The sequence below is a fragment of the Coturnix japonica genome, chromosome 6 (genome assembly GCF_001577835.2).
Source record: "Coturnix japonica isolate 7356 chromosome 6, Coturnix japonica 2.1, whole genome shotgun sequence".
NCBI classification, from domain to species: Eukaryota; Metazoa; Chordata; class Aves; order Galliformes; family Phasianidae; genus Coturnix; species Coturnix japonica.
Window position 1 is genome coordinate 16,417,580 of NC_029521.1, and position 18,442 is coordinate 16,436,021.

Below are 18,442 nucleotides of genomic sequence, written 5' to 3' on the forward strand. Positions count from 1 at the left end.
TCACTGACCATCTGCACACACAATTACCTGCTCAGATTTTCACAACCACATACTAAATCACTGCTGGATTTGCAAAGGGATCATCAGTCATTTGAGCTTCCCTTTTCCTTTTTTTCTTTCTTTTTTTTTTTTTTTTTTTTGCATGTCTTTTGCCTTGCGTCAATTTGGCCAAGTAATATTTATTGAATACGAAGATCAGGAAGGCTCAAGCACTGTTTTGCTGTCATGAGCTATTTAATTATCTCCAGCCTTTGCTGCACACGGAGCTGTATGAGGGGCTGGGAACCACTCATGTTGTTGCAGTGGAAGAGCTGAGGTCTGAACAGCTTTCTGATGGGAAATACTCAGCAGCTCGCATCTGAGGACAAACCACGGGAAGCAAGTAATCATTTCATTCAGATAGGCATTTTTATTAAGAAAGTTATAAGTGCATACACATTTACTGGAGAAATTACAACAGTATAAAAGTGTTTATTTTAAAAATAATCTATGAAAGGAGTAATTTCAAATGCATAATATAACTCCTCCATAAAAGCTGCCTTACAGGAACGTAAATACAAAACTCTTTTCACATTATTTGGGAGGATTTATTTTTACTTAATAAAAATATAAAGTACAGTATTCACCACATTCTGATTACACTGATCTCTTATAGAGTGGAAGACGGGGGGAGGTTCATGCAGCCCTTTCATCACCACAAACATTTTCTTCTCTGCGGCCACCAGAATTCTGGGCCTTTGAGCAACCCGGTCTAGTGAGAGGTGTCCCTGCCTACAGCAGGGGGGTTGAAAATAGATGATCTTTAAGGTCCCTTTCAGCCCAAACCATTCTACAGTTTTATGAATTTCATGGTTGCAGGCAAGACTCCTCTTGGTGGGAAGTTGGCAAATAAAAATATAACATTTTTAGGTAATGAGGTCTCAGATGCCCTTGATTACTATACATCACATAAACAAAACAAACTCCCAGAGAAAAGAAGACCTTCTGGATTCTTACAAAGGGAAAATATCAACAGAAACTTCTGTAGGAACTGCATTTTCAATTAAACATGTCTATTTTATTTGGAACATAGCCTTCATTGCAAAAGACCAACAGTCACCTTCGCTCAAACACCACTTCATTAAAAACATATCAAAAAGTCATACTTCATACTTTCTCAGGCAGAATTCAGATATGATATTTGTAAGAACAAGTGTAAAGCTACTATAAATAAAAAATGGCACAGCAATAAATACCATCTATTCTCTTTCAAAAAAACAAACAAACAAAAAAACAACACAAGAAAACACCTCAGGATTTGACAGCTGCACTTTGAAAATACCACACATGACATGACCATTCCACACTTATGGAAGCTGCTTTTTTGGCACTAGTTCAGTGTTATTCCTTTTCCTTCTTCCCTTCATGTGTGGTCCCTACATCTCTCCCATCTCCCAGTTTGGTCCCTGATTTGGTCTTTGGTCAACAGTTAAAGGCAGAAAGGAAAATCTAGTGCTCTCCCTGAGCAGGCTTCTGTTAGTGCAGCTTCTTTGCCTGCTAAATGTGCACAGGTGGAATAGAGTTTGACTCACAGGGTAGCAAGGAAGCCTGAGGCAGCCCAGTAATTGATGTCCTTTGTGTGAAGGGCAGAGCTGCTCTTCCTTGTGCAAGGATTCTCCTGTAAATAACCCAGGCAAAAAGCAAAGCTTCCCACCCAAGATTGACATCAGGGGTAAAGCAAGACAAGTTTTGATCAGGTTCTCACATAAGTCCCTTGTGGGGAGTCCCTTTCCTCCCTACTCACATAATTGTCCCAGGAACACCTTTTCTGTAGCACAGACTGCTGCGGTAATCCATGGTCCGATTCTATAGGAAAAGGTCATCAGGTGACCCCAGTTTCCTACATTTTGGCTAGGGTGTTCCAGCACTGCCCCTCTCAGTGTTTGTACCAAGCATTCTGTTTGCCCAGGATCTGATGCGTGAACTGGGACTGCGGCAGAGTGCTCCAAGGTTGTCCAGTCACATCTAGTCACTGGAAAGCCAATGCTTATTATAGAAACAAAACTTTCATGGCCCCTATCCTCATTAACAAGGGATGCTGTTGAATCAAAACAAAGAGGATTATTTAACTCTGGTCTCATTCCAAAGGAAACAGATCAGGCATTAAGCTGCCCTTAGCCAGGAAGCACATGTGATGATTGCATGTTCATGGGGGAGAAAGACAAGCTTCATGTCTTGTGTAAGATTGTTCCACACTTTCCCCAAAATCATTCATATCTTTGACAATCCAAGTGTCAGCCTCTTGGAAAACCACTTGCTACTGCAGATGCTTGTGCAGGGACAGGGGGTGGACCCTAGGATATACAGCAAAGTGTAAAGGGAGAATACAAAATACTCATTTTCTCATATAAGTTCTTCCTGTCTTTAACTTGACAACAGGGGTTCTGATCCCATTCACACTGAAATCAACAGCCCAATTCTCACAAAGTACAGTGGTAACAGACCTTCCAGAACAAAGTATACTCAACAGCTTGGTGATGGCATCAGTAGAATGTCAAAATTACACGCACACACATTTTAGGCACAGCAGTTGGTTTCTACTTCAGAGTAAATGAGGTGATGTAGTCCTGGCTGAAGCACTCTCTGTAATAGCACCTTTCTGCAGAGAGGAAAGGACTTACAAGGTTTTTACCTGAATCCACATCGAAATAAGTTAGCCCCAGATGGCCAAAATGCTTTTTTAGCCTTAAAGTTGCCTGTCATGGAAAGACATGCTTACCAAAATGGCCCTTTCAGTGTTCCTGACACAGGCTGCAGATAAGAAGATTCCTTTTGAAGCAACCAGCTCCAAAAAAACATACAATGTTATGACATTTTTGTTTACAATAGACACACAGATACATAAAAACACAAATATTGTGGTGCACTAATGTGCTTCCCCCCTGGATCTCCATGTGCAGCATAACATAATTATCATAGCATTTTAGGTATTTTTTCCATACACTAGTGAAGATAATTGTTTACACAGGTAAGAACCAGGAGAAGGAAGATTCTGGCTGAGAGAAGAAATTGGTGCAAGAAGTGTCCTCAGGTGTGCTTTGCAAAGGAAATTCCATAGGCTGTGCTGTTCACCAGCAAACTGTAAGCACTGGTAAACAGTGAGTGTTGGCCTTCATCTCCACACTCAAGAAGCGCACAAACTGGGCAAAATCTCAGTGTTTCCTCTCTTTCCCCAGTCATCTGTTTTCTCCAAAGGCAGGGCCAGATGTTCTCTTTTGGATCCACCCAAAACAATCAAAGGTGCTGCTGCCCTCAGGTAGGTGTGACTGTTTAGTAACAGAGGGTACAGCGCTTAGTGAAGGGTCACATCAATGCTCTTCCACCTGCTTCATCACAAGGCCAGTCCAGAGAGCTGAATCTGAGCAGATGGGTGGGAACACATGGGTGCGTGACAGCACCTCTGATTCCTCCAGAGATTTGCAACATGATTATGCTGCTAGATCTACAAATAATCCATTCCTTTTTGTGCTAAAATTTGTCATCAGAGACAGGAACAGAGGAAATGCCAAGAGACACCAGATCAGTGGCTAATAACACGCTCTTGCTTTTGACATAGTACTGGCACCTTGCAGTACTTATGTGAGCACTGTCTCAATAGCTCATAGCTGTCACCAAGATCTCTGATCTACAGAGGATGGCTTTAGCCCCGAAGACCTGAATTTAATCCATCAGCCAAAATAACTATAATCACCACCCATGATAGTGCAGGTTGCTCTCACTGATGTCTGATGCTTTTTAGCCTTCCTATGTTCTTGGCTTTAATGACTTTTGGGGCAAGGAATTCTTCTACTTACATAACATCATTGCACTGTACAGTTCATGTCCTTCTAGGTTTAAATCTCCATGAGACTCGCATGAACCAAAAGAAAGTTAAATAAAGCAGGACCTCTACATAGCAAAGGAAATAAAATATTATATAATAACATAGGGTTAGTTTAAATTCATATCTGCCTTCAGTGCTAAGTAATCAACCAACCTGTGTAAGAACATATTTTTCTCAAAATCAAATACATCTTACTACATAAAAATAGCACTGTGAAAGCAAGCCAATTTGTGCAAAAAATAAAAAGACAAAAAAAAAATTAAAAAAAAAAACACCTTTGGAAATGCATGAAGTGTTGCTTTTGTGCTGTATGATAACAGTGAAATGTATTCCTTCCCTAATACTGGTTATCTGCTTTCTGGGTCCTACAGTAAGAAATCCTGTAGACGGCTTACAATGCTTGCCTCTTACATCTTGAACCTCCTGTTGATGAAGAACAGAGTGAAACACTATTAAGGTTTATTCACTTGCAAAAGTTTTGACATCAGGCCTAGTCAAACAGCAAATCAGCATCTGGATTAACACAAAGGCACTTATTTTCCAGTCCCTCCAATCATTATGTGCCAAACAGTTTGGGGGAAGTTCTCCGCAAGGAGCTACTGGGGGCTGGCAGGGCAAGCCCAGCACTGGGAATCATTTTGGGCAGGTTGTGCTCATCACAGTTAGTAAGGTGTTCAGAGCTCACACAGGAGGAAGGCTGGCTAGGAAGCTCATTCTGGACTTGAAAGCCAGAGCAAATAATTATCAGCGAGCAAAGAGATTCAGCAAAAAAATAGCAGTGAAAGGAGTGATTAATCGTACGTGAGCAGCCCCTGTAGTGGAACAAGTGACACTACAAATGCCTTGTCTCCTTCCCCCCAACCCACAGCTCTGCTGAGAACCTGCACCGCATCCCTTGTGCTCCACAGGGACCTGCAGGAGTGCCAGGCCTCTGTGTGGAGGAAGGGACACAGAAGGCAGCCCACTCTGCTCTAATTTTTAGTGTTCAGCTCCCATGATGGGGAGCATGGAGCGCAGAGACCTCAAGTGTGTGCTGTTCATCTCTGGAACCATCTCCATGACCTCCATGCTCTGTGACCTCAGAGCTGTGAGCAGGTGTGCAGCATGCCACACCACTGGCATACCACTGCCAGTGGTCCCAGAGGGGGGTCCCAGAGATGGAGAGCAGCCATAGGCTGCATGGAAGGTGTGTGAGGTGTACATGTAGAGGTAGGAAGCATAGGGCAGGAGGCAGAGGAATTGAACCTCACCCAAAACTAGGCGATACCCAAGATTCATGGATACCAATAGTACCCAAGAAGAACACTGGGTTAGGAACCATAGTACAGTGTAAATGTGCCATGTGTATGGGCAGGGTTCAGTCAAAACAAGGAGCCAGGCTCCAGGTTTCATCTGGATCCCTATTCCTGCTCCAGACTGATCAACCTTTTACAATCTGCAAGTGCTCACTAAGGCTGAGCTACACGTCAGAGCATAAATATCGGGAATTCAAAAACCCTGATGCCTCGGCTTGTTTCATCTAGCCATCAGACTCAGAATGAAGAACCTTTCCAATACCTGATGGGCAAATAAGACTGTGTGACCCCAGCCAGAGATGGCTGTGGCTACTCTTGGTAGCCTCAGAAAAGTCATCTAGGCATAAAAAGGGTAACTAAACCATGAGTAAATTTTCCTCTTTGAAGATATCCTTTCCAGTATCCCACACCAGTAGCATCACCGCTTATTGCAGAAAGGCAGGACGCACCATTCTGCTGGGCCAGAACTAGGGACAACCTGAGAATTGTCATATCTAACACCAAGCTATGAAACTTGTCTAAAATTTCCCATAGGAGAAGGTTTATCCCACCACCAATGCAATATTTCAGAACCTTGTGCTGAATTTGTCATTGAAAAACATCAGTGACAAATTCACAGCTGTCACTTATAGCTTAACTCTGCCAGTTTGGTATTGGAGGAATCAGACCAGCTAAAATTAATTATGTACTAACATTAAGACATGGCCACTTGGAGAGTGAAATAACTTGACCAAACCTCCCCCATGGTGTAACAGAATCACAGTAACAAAACTGACATCCCAACAGCCACTACAGCTTTACATGGGGGTTCAAAAGCTCTGTCCCATTTACTTCCCACCTCTGTCATGGCTAAATTTTTCCAGTGCTTTATGAGTTTTATCTGCATAATACCCTTTTTTAGGGAGAGTACAGTTGTTATCTTCAACAAACAGGGGAGAAAAATAAGAGGCCCAGGCAGGCTGTTTGCCCAGTGTCACACAGGATGGTCTGTGTAAGAGCAGGGACATGAACCTGTGGTATCCCAGCTCAGAAACTAATGCCTCCTACCATTCTTTCTCCCTGGAGACTTTAGTGGTGTTGCACGGGAAGGGCAGAGTGGGCCCCGTTTCTTCTGTTGCTTTTTTTTATGAGTGCGATGACGTGGTCTAAATTAAAAGAAAAATACAAAGAGACTGCCATAAATTATCCACATACAAAGGCCTTGTTCACATTTATCCTACGGCCCCTCCACATCTTGCTGGCAGGGTGCGAATGAAAATAACATCCCCCTTCACATGCCCACTGCCCCCATCCACATAGTACCTGCTGGGGTAGAATGGAAGTGGAGGGCGCTGGGTTTCTGACTTCCCCCCACCATTCCCACTGACATCCACATTAAACAGTGGCTTTTTTTCTACGGGATTTATGGGCATTCAGTGCCTTAAAGTGAGGCTGTGTTTTCCCACATTGTCCCACTGTGCAAGGCAAACACACCAGCAGGCTGATGGTTTGGTGTTTTATACTCCAGCTATTACTTACAAATGAGGCCAGGAACTAGGAAGAGCTGCCACACCTGGATTTACAAGTGGTTTGGTGGAAGGCAACTGCAGGACTCAGCTCCCAGCACAGCCAGTCACTAGAATTTGGGAATTTCCTTTCTCTCAGAGGGATGGGGGAAAGGCTTTTCTTATTTGACTTCGTTATCTTCTCCAGATCCATCAGCTCTCATCTGTGAGAGCATCTGTGCCAGCAGTAACAGCTGAGCTTAATGCATTCCAACATCTCAAGCTGAGGGGAGGTTTTGAGCTGGGACTATGTCAACGTGACAGTGTAGGAGCCAGGATTGTTCTCTGGTTTCTTTATTTTGGGCTCTGTTAACTCTACAAGGGCCTGATTTTGCAAATCCTTGCAAAGGGAGAAGGGAAAGGCAGTCAAGGAAGGACTGTAAATGAGGACTGGGATTGTCTAGAAGTGATAAAGAATTTGTTAGCTATTTCAAGAAAGGACTGATTTGCTCCATGTCTATAAAATGGATGAGTGTTGAATGATGTTGGCCACAGCAGTTGCACGATGATTTTTAAAGCCAGTTAAGGAATTTGAATTCCTGACAGCTTGAATGCATTTTACTGATGTCTCATAAGTGTATATATTACATGGAGATGTGATGAATATAAAGCAATAACAAAGGCTGAGAGGGATTAATGAGCAAAATAATTCCCTAATAAAACCATCTCTGCTTTCACAATGACCTAAATTAGACTTTATGCTCTATAGACTTGATCTTGCCTTTAGCTGCAGATTATAACACAGAAGATACTCTTGTATTGAAACACTGGTATAGATTCAGATGTCTTGACGGTTTGGATTTTACTTAATCAATTACAAGAGCCCTTTCTACAAAAAGTATTAATTTTATTCCAGAAAAATAAATTCCCATGTACAATTGGGTTTTCATAACATGAAACAATTAGCCATTTTATTGCTAGTGCATATAGGGTAATGTCACATTTCATACAATTTCAGTACAAGTGAAAAAATATAATATATGGCTGATTGAAACTGATAGCTACATTAACATTTATAGATCTATATAGATTTATTTTACAAGCTGTTAGTAGTTCAGAAGGATATCGGTGTTTTAAACTACCAACACTCATATGGCTCCAATTCAAATATATGAATTGCTTGATGTGCTATAAATATATTCCAAATACATTTCATTGAAGAAGTCAAAGCTGTGCACTAAAATATATCAAAAACATGCCTTGTGAAAACACTATAGAAAGTCCTGACTGTCTATGGAACGTGAAAATGCCACTGGTGCTAGCAGTAATAGTTGGAAAATGAAAATAATGCCATGATGATCGGGATTAGGTGATGGAGATGTATGCTTTCTGTCATCTTATTTAATAGACCTGGGACCAAATTCTCTTCTGTTACTCAATGTGAAGCAGGATGAAACCCACAGAAATTAGCAGAGTTGCTTCTGGATAACAGCTAGGTAAGTGAAATCCAGAATCTGGTTGGAGAACAGGTGCAGGCTCACTGGCTTCAGCAGAGCTAGCCCCAGATCTTCAAAAGTGGAAATGAGAGCAGAAGGTGCTCAAGCCAATTTGTTTCCCTCAGGCAGGCAGGCAAGATGTGAGCTTATCATCACATCTAGCTAACTCTGCAAATTTCTTAGTGCCTCCTGAGATTCAAACCTTATGAACAGCACAAAGGGCTTCACCAGGGCTGACAGCAAACAGAAACTTAGGCAAGGGCTTGAGGATTTTCCCAGGTTGGGAAGGATAGCTGAAGCCCCTGTCACAGTCAGCATGGGCCTCGTCCTTCTCTTGGCTTCAGCTATGCCTAAATCCAAAGCCATCCTGGCAGCACAAACCCGAATTGCCTCTGCCGAGAATTTGCCCAGGGATGAGAGGGCTGAATGCTGGCAGCAAAGAAGGCACTGAGCATCAGATGAGATGGGGAGAGCTGGCAGGGCTGGAATCAGTCTGTTTTAGCTGGCTTTCTTCACCCCTCCTCCTCAGCTCTTGGCCCTATCACGGTCCCAGAAATGCCAGACAGAAAGATTGCATTGCTTCTGGTACCACTTTCTCCCTTGTGTTTTGTAAAACAACAGGGGAACAAGCATTTTTCTTCCTTGAGACAGTGGAGGGCATTCAGTTACCTGTATGGCCTCAAACCTGCTCTGAGGCCATACCCATCCCCACCTTTCTCTAAGGATGCATTGCTTTTGCAAATGACTTGATTCCAACCCTGCCTTCACCTGCAGAGGCAGCGGTGACAAGGTTCAGCATGGTTATGGCATGGTTAGGAAGGAGTGGCAATGTGGTGGGGGTGGTGGGAGGGACTCTGAGTGCACAGGTGGGATTGCTGGCCAAAATGCTGCTGCAGGACCAACCACAGCTCAGGGCTCAGGCCTCATTGCTCATCTCATCTTCCACTCCAATAAAGCTGGAGTCCATCCCTGCATCTCAGCACAGAAATATTCTGTGTGCTGCTCTTACTCACTGTAAAATTTGACTGAGATAGGCTGAGTCCTCCTTTAGGATAGGCATGACCAGCCACTTGCAAGGGGAATAAAAATGAATTAAAAGAGTCTGGATTTGTCACAAATGTCTGGTTTTCCCCTTGCCTTGTGGGAGAGCCTTATTCATGGCAGAGCATCTTGCTTTGGCTGATATTTCTAGCTCTCTGCACTGGCCAGTGGAGAAACAATTTTTACTACCAAGACACGCTTAGCTTTGTCCACCTGTGCAAGCAGATCCCCAGTGTGACATGGAGAAGGGGCTCCAAAGAAACTGTAACAATACAGATTCTGAAGTAATTGTACTTTTGCTTGGAGAAGAGGGAGTGTAAAGGAAGCATTTTTCCTTGGGAGAACGGCTCTTTATAAAAGAGGATGAGTTGGGGACCCCAGCACAGATACTTTAGGACAGATTTTGCCTCAAATCCTGGCAAAATTCTTGGTTTAACATTTAGGACATGCTAGAAGCTGTTGTTTTAATACAGACTAGGCCAACTCCAAACCCATCTTCAAAACAATATGATTTCACAAATACTTTATCCGCATGGTTAAAGCCAGCCCTTAACGTTCTACCCTTGAACACAATTCAGGATGTGTTAGATGTAAGTCCATTTGTCTCTTGCCTTACTTGTTTAAAGCTTTCTCCAGATATTCCTGGATCCACTTTAGCTTGGGATCAATGCACACTTGCTTGCTGTTGCTCTTGAGCCTTGCACTGCCAAAGGAGAAAAGTCAGAGTGAGTCCCATGTGTGATGCCCATCAGCCCTCAAGCACCCATTCACCTTACTCCACACATAGGTTTGCAACTGCATTACAGTTAAGCTGTTGTCCTTGGACATCACTGCTGCTCTGTGGTACCTCATGAAGAGTCTGGGATATCCCTGCCATCCTCCAGGCACCTCCATAAATATCTCTCTGACTTCGGAGCACTGGCACAATTTGCTTCTCCTGTGCTGATTCCTGTGGTCTGTACTGGGATGCATGCCGGGGGGAAGAGCTGCAGAATATTAATCTAATTCATGTCTGCACAGCTACAAGCTGAGGGCTGGGAACAGCTAAATTTAATTCAAAAATAACACTGTGGTAAATATAGGTCACTTCTGCACAAAATTAATTAAGAACAGCTTTCAGACTCAACCCAAAACTGAATTTTTGCATGCTTTGGAAACAGATACCAAGCCATAACTCTTGGATGTCCTGAAAAGGTCTGATCAGTCCTTCACTGTTGTTTTATTCAAGACTGAACCAGCAGGAGGATAATTGGAAGTACCGTAGCGCCAGAGGCAAATTTTGCCTTGTGCATTCAGTCAGCACTAGAAACAAAAGCAGAAACTTCCTGAGGGGTTTCTCCTGAATGTCTGAGCTGCAATTTCCAAGCTACACTGTTAGCTAATTTGAATCTGCTAAGAAGCTGTGGAAAAGGAGACAAATTTTGGACACCTGTCTGAAGCCAGTTCCCTGTGGCAGACAAGGGTTTGAGTTACCTTCACATAAGCAGTGCAAACAGCTCCTCACCCCTATCCACAGGTGTGACCCCCAGCACCTCAGAAGAGTGTTTCAGTTTTCCCAAAGCATCCCTGTCCCGCTGCTCAGAAGCTTCCCCTCAAACAGCTTTGCCATGTATAAGAGCGCCAAGAACAGCAATTCCAAGGAAATGCCCATAGGAGTGAGTTCAGTACTTGCTTAAGCCTTTTGTTGGATGAAAGCCAAAATATTCCCTACTTCATAAAATGAAGCCTGTGGAATATAAAAATGAGGAGTAAGAAGTAACAGGTCAAAAAGGCTCCTCGGTCTGAAGTTATGCAACAACAGTTGTAACATAAACACATTGAAGATCCAGCCTTGTAAGCCCTGTGCCAATAAAGTGATGAATGGGCCTAATTCATATTTCCCATAAAGCAGTGCCAAGCTGGAGAACTTCCAGTGAAGTGATACCTACAGTGCGAATGGATTTGCTGATGTTAGCAGTGCCTGGGAATTATTAAGCTGGCTGTACGGAGCACAGAAACAAAAGCACACGTAACTGTCCCCCACTGCATGCAGAGGGAAAGAGATGAAGACCAAGGATGAAGACATCAGTTTTTGTAGGCATCTGTTTCAGAGCTTGGCAGCCCTCCCCCCTCATACAGTTACAGCAGAGACCTAGGTGGCTGTAGGGAATGCCCTTCCAGCAGATGTCCTGATGTCTGCTTACGAGGCAATTAACTAAAATCAATGCTAAACATGCCTATTTCCTTCTGCTGAAAAGCAGGGGAATTAGGATTGGCTTTGTAGAAGTAGACATTCACAAAGCAGATTTCTGTATTTGGAAAGCTGACTCCCTGTGGAACTGAAGACAAAGCTCTTAAGCTTTTTGTTCAGGTTCCCCTCCACATAAAGGGAAATGTACTGGAGCAAAAAACCACAAGCTCCTTCATTAAAACTGTATGAATTCAGTTACATTCTCTGTTCTTGAAAATAGCTTTGAAGTCACTCACACCCTTCACTATACAACAGATCCCCTGAGTTCAGAGTGCAGTTGAGATGAGAAACCATCAAAATCAGCAATAAGAGAAATCAGTTTTGATTCCATTTCAACTCCTAGTGAAGACCTAAGCTCGAGCTTTTGGGGGGCACTTGGAAGAAAGTACTTATTTAAATAAAAGAAAGGTGGTGACCTACAGGTCCATGTGTTGTGTGTGCCACTGAATCTCATTGCAAACAAACTCAGACAAGGTATGGGGCAAGAATATGTATTGTCAGTGGTTCTCTCTTTCAAACTTTTAACAATGTCTAATGACCACAATCCCAGTGATAAGAGAAAAAAAAACAACATGCTGTATCCAAGTTTAAATGTTTGTCTTCTTCCTGAAACTACTCTCAAAAATTCAAAATCTTCTACAAAGCCTCAGCATTAGGACCCTTATGACATCCACTGACAGTCCCAGAACACAAATCCATATGCTATTTTCCTTTTGGATGCTTGCCTCTATAATTGTTTATAGGTACAGATCAGAGTCACAGCTGGTTTTGCCATTTTTCTGAAACAAAATTATTTCTCAAGTAGGTTTACATTTTTTCTCACTGTCCTCCACCAAATCCTAAGGCAGGAACGCAAATAAGAAGACGTAGATGATCCACCCAGAGTGGTTTAAAAAGGAAAAAATATCATATAAATTAAAAAGTTGTATACCCCTGAGAAATATCATGAAACCTCATCAGTTCTCTCAATGCAGAAATGTTCTGGAAGACAAAGAATGGATTTTTACAGCATTTAAATTGCAACTGGAAGGGCTCAACATGGATTCACACAGGACCAGCAATGGGAGCCCATGTAGTCACAGACAGGTCAGAATAAGCCGACAAAAGGCTCCTTTACAACAAAATGATCACAGAATCATAGAATGGCCTGGGTTGAATAGCACCACAGTGATCATCCAGTTTCAACCCCATTGCTAAGTGCAGTGCTGCCAAACACCAGACCAGGCTGCCATGAGCCACATCCAGCCTGGCCTTGAATGCCTCCAAGAATGGGGTATCCACAACCTCTTTGAGCAACCTGTTCCAGTGCCTCACCACCCTCTGTGTAAAAAACTTCCTCCTAATATCTAACCTAAACCTTCCCTGTCTCAATTTAAAACCATTCCTCCTTGTCCTAAGATGAATGCTCATTTTTGTCATGCTGGAGAAGGGACTCATCCATGAAAAAGCCAACCTGAAAGGCTTTAAATTCACCCCTACCCAATCCCCCCCCCCCCCCCCTGCCCCCCCCCCAAAAAAAAAGAAAGATCTCATTCTTCCTGAAAATTGGTGTTTCCTTTTCAGCAAAGATTAAGAGGTTATTTTCCATTGGGAACACAGCTTTTCTGTCCTGCTGTGATCTATAACTTAGTGGAGTTAGACACTGCCTGGTAAGGGTGCCCTTAGGTCAGGCCAGCACATGTTTAGGGGCTGTACCTTCGGGGAAGGTTACAGAAAATCTAGGAATTCTTTTTGCTTGTTGAAATGCAGTTTAACAGAAGAGTCAGGTCTCAGTAAAGTTCTTGTATTGAGATGTGAAAGTAATGGACAGCCTGTCTGATGTTCCTGCCCACATGACAATGGGAGAAGCAGGATGCGGGATCACAGGAATCAGAGGTGAAACACCACTGGAAACATATGGGCTCCTGTGCACAGGCTAAAACATGGTCCTAATTTATCTGATACACGGGAAGAATAGATGAGCTGGAAATCAGGGCATGTGACAAAGCCCTAACTGCAGCAATGGAGAATGCTAGCTAGCACACAGAGCAAGAACTGTCTATGTGATGTTCCCTTTTGACAACCATCTGGAAAGAGTAAGAAACTTACACAATCTGAAGTGAGCAGTTGGGGGTGGAGAGGATTTTGAGATGCTTAATGTTGGCCCTCGCCACGTTGCTCTCGAAGAATCGACAGGGGCATCGGTACGTCAGGCTGACGGGCTTCTCTGCGGGACACGGAGAGAAAGGACACGTTACTCCCTCTGCTCCCGAATGCACAGAGCAGGGCTGCAAAGCCCTTCAAACGCGCAGGTGGAAAAAAAAAATAAAGCAGCAAAGAGAAAAGCCGTGGCTCTAGAAGAGCATTTACCCCCAGCTCGCAGAGCGATCCTTTCACCCCAGTCCCCGGTCCTTTAATCCTGGTGCGTGGGATTTGGGAAAGACAAAAGAAGAGGGAGAGAAAATGGAGAAAAGAAAAGGAGAGATTAGAATAAGGAGCTCCGCATTGTGCGGGGATGCTCCTGGTAATTAGACAAGATAAAGGCCGAAAGAGGGGGCACTTGTCCTCCGTGTTGTTCTCGCCAAACGACTCTGACCCGAGGCCAAATTAGAAGGTAGCAAGAAGAAAGCGATGAATTCCAAAGGGCTCCGATCAAACCGGCTGGGCTCAGGTGCAGCTTTCAGCGGGGACTTAGCGACTGCAGAAAAGCCTCGAGTGGTTCCGCCTTTCCCAGGGCCCAGCGCCTGACCTTTCTCCACCGCAGCCCAACTGCTGCCAGAGACGTTCGCACACGGATGCGGCTGCAACCGGGAAAGTGAGATTGCAGCGCACTTGCAGGAGAGATTTGGAGTCCTGTAGACCCCCTTAAGCCTGTGGCAAAGGAACGGAGCTGAAGGAGACAGCTCTCAGTGGTGTGCACCACATACGGAGATCAGGGACCACCAGGCTGTGTGAGTGCCTCAACACCACAAGGACAGAATTAAGTTTACTCCCTAGGTTAGAAGTCAGCAATATATATGCACGCAGAACAGAGAAAAGCTGCCTGGCCCTTGCACAACATCTGATGCAGTTCTAATAGATAGTTTCTCCGTGGAAGAACTTCATTACTGGCAACCAAGCACACAGAAATAAGGTCTTTGCTCAGTGTGGAAGCTTCAAAGCCCCATGCACAATAAAGCACAAACACAGCAGCACTATCTGGAAGTCAGGTCTGAGCTGCCTAAAATTCTAGGTGATATCCTATTGGAGCAGTTTTCAGTCTCGGCAAAGAGCCAAACTCATAGAGGTCATAAGCCCTCAGCTCTGGCTCACGCTGTTTTTCAGAGCTGCATTTGCTAGGACTTTAGATCCCACAAGGCAATCTGCCCCCCCGTTTGTTTAAACACATGGAACACTCACAGCATCCAAGCCCTGCTGCCTTAAAGGCAGAAGTGAAACCAAACAGTGGGAAGGGCTGAGAATCCCTAATCTGCCCAAGGTGAGAAAAAACACAGCTCTTTTAAGTGTGGCTGATGGGCACAATGCACATTTGCCAGTGCCTGACCCTAGCATGCACAACCACAGACAACACGGTGAAATTGCCCTGTCCTCAGAAGGGAGAAGCCTGTTTTTCTGAGCCGGGGTCAGGACAGACACAAATAACTCCATCAGTGGAGCTCCTACAGATTCACACCTGAGTCTAGAATAGAAGTTCACAAAATTGGAGGACATTTTCCATCAGTTGCATAGCAATCAGTCAGTCCAAATAATAGTATTATTTATGAGTTAACAAACGGGAGGAGAAGCTCCTGTCTGTCATGTGAAGATGGAAGGAGAACTGCAGAGTGAGCCCCCAAATGTGGGCTGTGCTGACTGGTGCCAGCGATGGAGAAAGGCACGAGGATCTTTGCCTGATGGCTACATGTATAGCATGTTTGTATAGGAAAGGGAGGCTGACATTGCATGTTAGCTAAGGCTAACAAAGTGAGTATAAGCTTCACGCTAAACAGCATGCAAGACACAAACTGTTCAGACCTACAATGGAAAATGCAATCCTGTACTCTACAAGAGTTGGAGAGGGACTTTCAGTCCCAGCCCACTCACTTGAAATCAGAAGGAGAGAAATTCTATCAGTAAGTCCCAGGTACAGCAGCACAGACACCAAGACTGCTCGCAGCACCTTTCCAAGTGAGCTAACACCTCCTGCCCAGCATTCCGGCTCTGAGCCCAGCCAGGCTCCTGCTGGGACACCTGGTGCAGGCGGCAATCCCCCAGCATGGGGACGCTGCTGTCCTAAAGCAGGAGGCAGGAAGCACATCCAGGCTCCCACCTCGAGGCTGACATACAGATCTTACTTATCACATTTCAAAATTTGAATCCGTTTCTTTCCCCACATAGTAGAGCTGATTGAGCTAGTTTTTCTCTGAAACTGCACTGCAGGAACGAAAGCTCTGGGGATCTTCTATGTGTAGCAGACACTAGCACAAGCTACAGCCTGTTAATGGTACCATTACATGAAGACATCTCATAGGAAGCTTTTGAGAACTTTGTCTGGCATATTTGGTTGAAATAGTCACAAGTTACAGCAGAGCCAGACCCTATCCAGCCATCTCACAGTCATCCCTTCAGCCTCATTTCCTTACACACAAAGAAAACAGCTATTTGGGCTAGACTAGAAGAATTTCTAGATTGTCTTCCTACTGAAAGTTCTGCTAGTTCTGAACAGCCAACTCTGTGGACAAATCTTCCCCAGTGCCAGCACACTCACAGAAATCCGCTATAGCGCAGACACTGTAGATCTCCCCTATAGGAGTGTTGCTGCAGGCACTTCGACGGCAACATCGTTTTACTGCTGCTCACCCAGGGCTGCTTTTGTCGGTATCAGGAGAGGGCTGGAAACTTCTTAAGACTAGAACAGCTCCATATCCCTGGGGAGTAAGGCTGCGGTAGGCAGAAACTGCTCCACTAGGGTGGCTGATAAGTGCTGAGAGTTCACCTGCCCTGCAGGACAAGGCAGCCCGGCAGCTCTGCAGCAGGGCTAAGAGCATCACAAGTCATAAGAAACCTCTCTGCAAGTTCGCGGTCTTTCCCCTTCCCTAGCTTTTCTCTGGCACCTTTAAGCCGTTTTCCCCCTCCAGCAGCCACCCCACGATTTCATCTCGTCGTGCCACAAAGCCCCACGGCGGTGCGGTGCCGGCTCGAGGCTGGGCTTCGCCTTCGGCACCGAGTTATTAAGATAATCGGGAGCAATTAACTCGCGCCGGTTACACAAAGGCCATCCTTCCCAGCCCCTGCAAGGGAACACCCAAGTTTCGGTTCCCGAATGCGAGAGGCGTTACTGAGCCGGCGGCTCTCGATGAGGGGACAAAAAGTGGCAGCTTGCAGCCGGGCAGGGGCTGTCGGAGTCGGGCGAGGAAGCAGCTGCCACGACCGGCTCGGGGCAACAAGCGGGGACGGGCAGCGCCGTGCCACCGTCCCAGCGACAAACATCGCCGCCTGCCTGGGATACCCAGGGCAGCCCCTGCCCGAAACCTCCGGAGCTGGGAGTCCTGCCCCACTTAGGCTCTCATTGAGGCAAGATACAGCCCACGAAAGGGGACTGGAGAGAAAAGCGAGCAGCAGCCTGTTTCTCATTTCTGTAACTTTTTTTTTTTTTTTTTTTCCCTTTATAGAAATCAATACGCATATGCTGGGGAAAAATAAAACAAATTCCTGTGCCCCGAGAGTCGCGGGCCGGGAGAGCAGCACGGAGCAGCCTGCAGCGAGCAGCCCCGGGACAGCAGCGCACCCGCTCCCAGCTCTGGGCCGGGGCTCGGGCTCGGCCTCCTCGCGCAGTCCCGACACCGAGGACGGGAGGCGGCTCACTTACCCTCCGACAGGGAGATGACTGCCAGGGCAAAGGCGAGCAGAGCCAGGGCGCGGAGGTCCATGCTGGCGACGGGGCAGACGGGCAGAGCTCGGAGCGCCTCAGCTCGTCCCGGCGGCAGCAGCGCTCTGCTGGAGTCCCCTCCTCCCCTCCGTCTATAGAGGGGCCGGGGGAGGGGAGGCGGGGGGAGTAGCCAGCCTATGATTTATTGCCCGTGGCATGTTATTACATCCTTCCTCCGCTCAAAAAATGCTTGGAAAGGGACCAAAAAGAGCGAGGGCTCCTCTCTGCGCTCCGTCAGCCCCACGGTACACCCCCCCCAGCAGAGTTCCTCCCAACCCCCCAAACCCGGGGCTCTGCACAGCAGCGGGACCGCGGGCACCGCGCAGGGAGAGCTCCTTCCGCGGGTGCTGCCCTCCAGGCGCGGGGCAGTCCGAGCCCTGTGCTTAAACCGCAGCTGCGTGCCTGGGACGGGTGTAGGGACATCCTGCAGCATCCCAGCGTACACACCAGGAGGAGAAAAATCCCCTTCCACTCCCGTGGGCGCAAATCTAGACTTACACCAGCACCCTGGACATTGCATCCGGAGCCTCATACGAAGCATCTTCGTGGTTTTTCTAGGGGAATTTTATTTATTTATTTATTTAATTTTCTGGGAGGGTGCAGGGGAGGGATGGGGGGATAAAGAGAAGGAAGCTTTCAGTTTTGCTTCTCCGTGGTTAGCTCCAAACACCATCTTTTCCCCGCATTAGCCGAACCTAGTTCTACATCTGCTGCCCCATTTCATCCCCTTTGTGGTGCAGATGCTGCCTGGCTCCCTGGCACTTGGGCTGACAGCCTCACAGCACCGTCGGTGTAATGGCCCTGAGCTCGTCCTCTGTCTGCAGCCCCGGCACACCGGGCCCTGTTTGTTGCCATTCAGTACTTTAAATAAACATCGAGGCTTTGATTGAACTGGGACCCCCTGGGCTGCATAGAAAGCAGGCGCCCTCCGAAGGGCTGGGGAAGAGTGGGGGACGGCGGGCTAAAGCTAATCCTGACCTGCAGGTGTCTGAAGGACACGGCCACGGTGCCGCCAGACAGCAGCACTGTGCCCTGTGTAACTTCGAACCCCCACAGCCTCAGCTCATAAGGATGGAAACAGCTGCCCGAGGGGGATGTACTGCTCAGGGCCATGAACTGGCTCCTCCCTCCCCTACAGCTGGCAAAG

At 46.0% G+C, this 18,442-nt stretch overlaps 1 protein-coding gene across 1 annotated transcript; it reads right to left on the reverse strand.

The window, feature by feature from the left end:
* Nucleotides 1–386: 386 nt before the first annotated feature.
* Nucleotides 387–17,400, reverse strand: CXCL12 (C-X-C motif chemokine ligand 12). Its single transcript, XM_015866816.2, has 5 exons — nucleotides 17,236–17,400; nucleotides 13,497–13,614; nucleotides 9,795–9,881; nucleotides 6,205–6,302; nucleotides 387–4,285 (listed from the first exon to the last, which is right to left on the reverse strand). Exons 1-5 carry the CDS (start codon nucleotides 17,294–17,296, stop codon nucleotides 4,254–4,256), a joined length of 396 nt encoding a protein of 131 aa, XP_015722302.1. The 5' UTR covers nucleotides 17,297–17,400; the 3' UTR covers nucleotides 387–4,253.
* Nucleotides 17,401–18,442: the final 1,042 nt, after the last annotated feature.

Bases quoted from the DNA above. Each gene is read 5' to 3' on its own strand.
- CXCL12 (XM_015866816.2), bottom strand. From the start codon at position 17,296: ATGGACCTCCGCGCCCTGGCTCTGCTCGCCTTTGCCCTGGCAGTCATC. The intron at 9,882-13,496 runs GTAAGTTTCTTA...CTCCTTTGGCAG, and splicing joins AACTGCTCACTTCAGATTGT to TGCAAGGCTCAAGAGCAACA. The intron at 4,286-6,204 runs GTAGGAGGCATT...CTTCATCAACAG, and splicing joins GTCTCCAGGGAGAAAGAATG to GAGGTTCAAGATGTAAGAGG.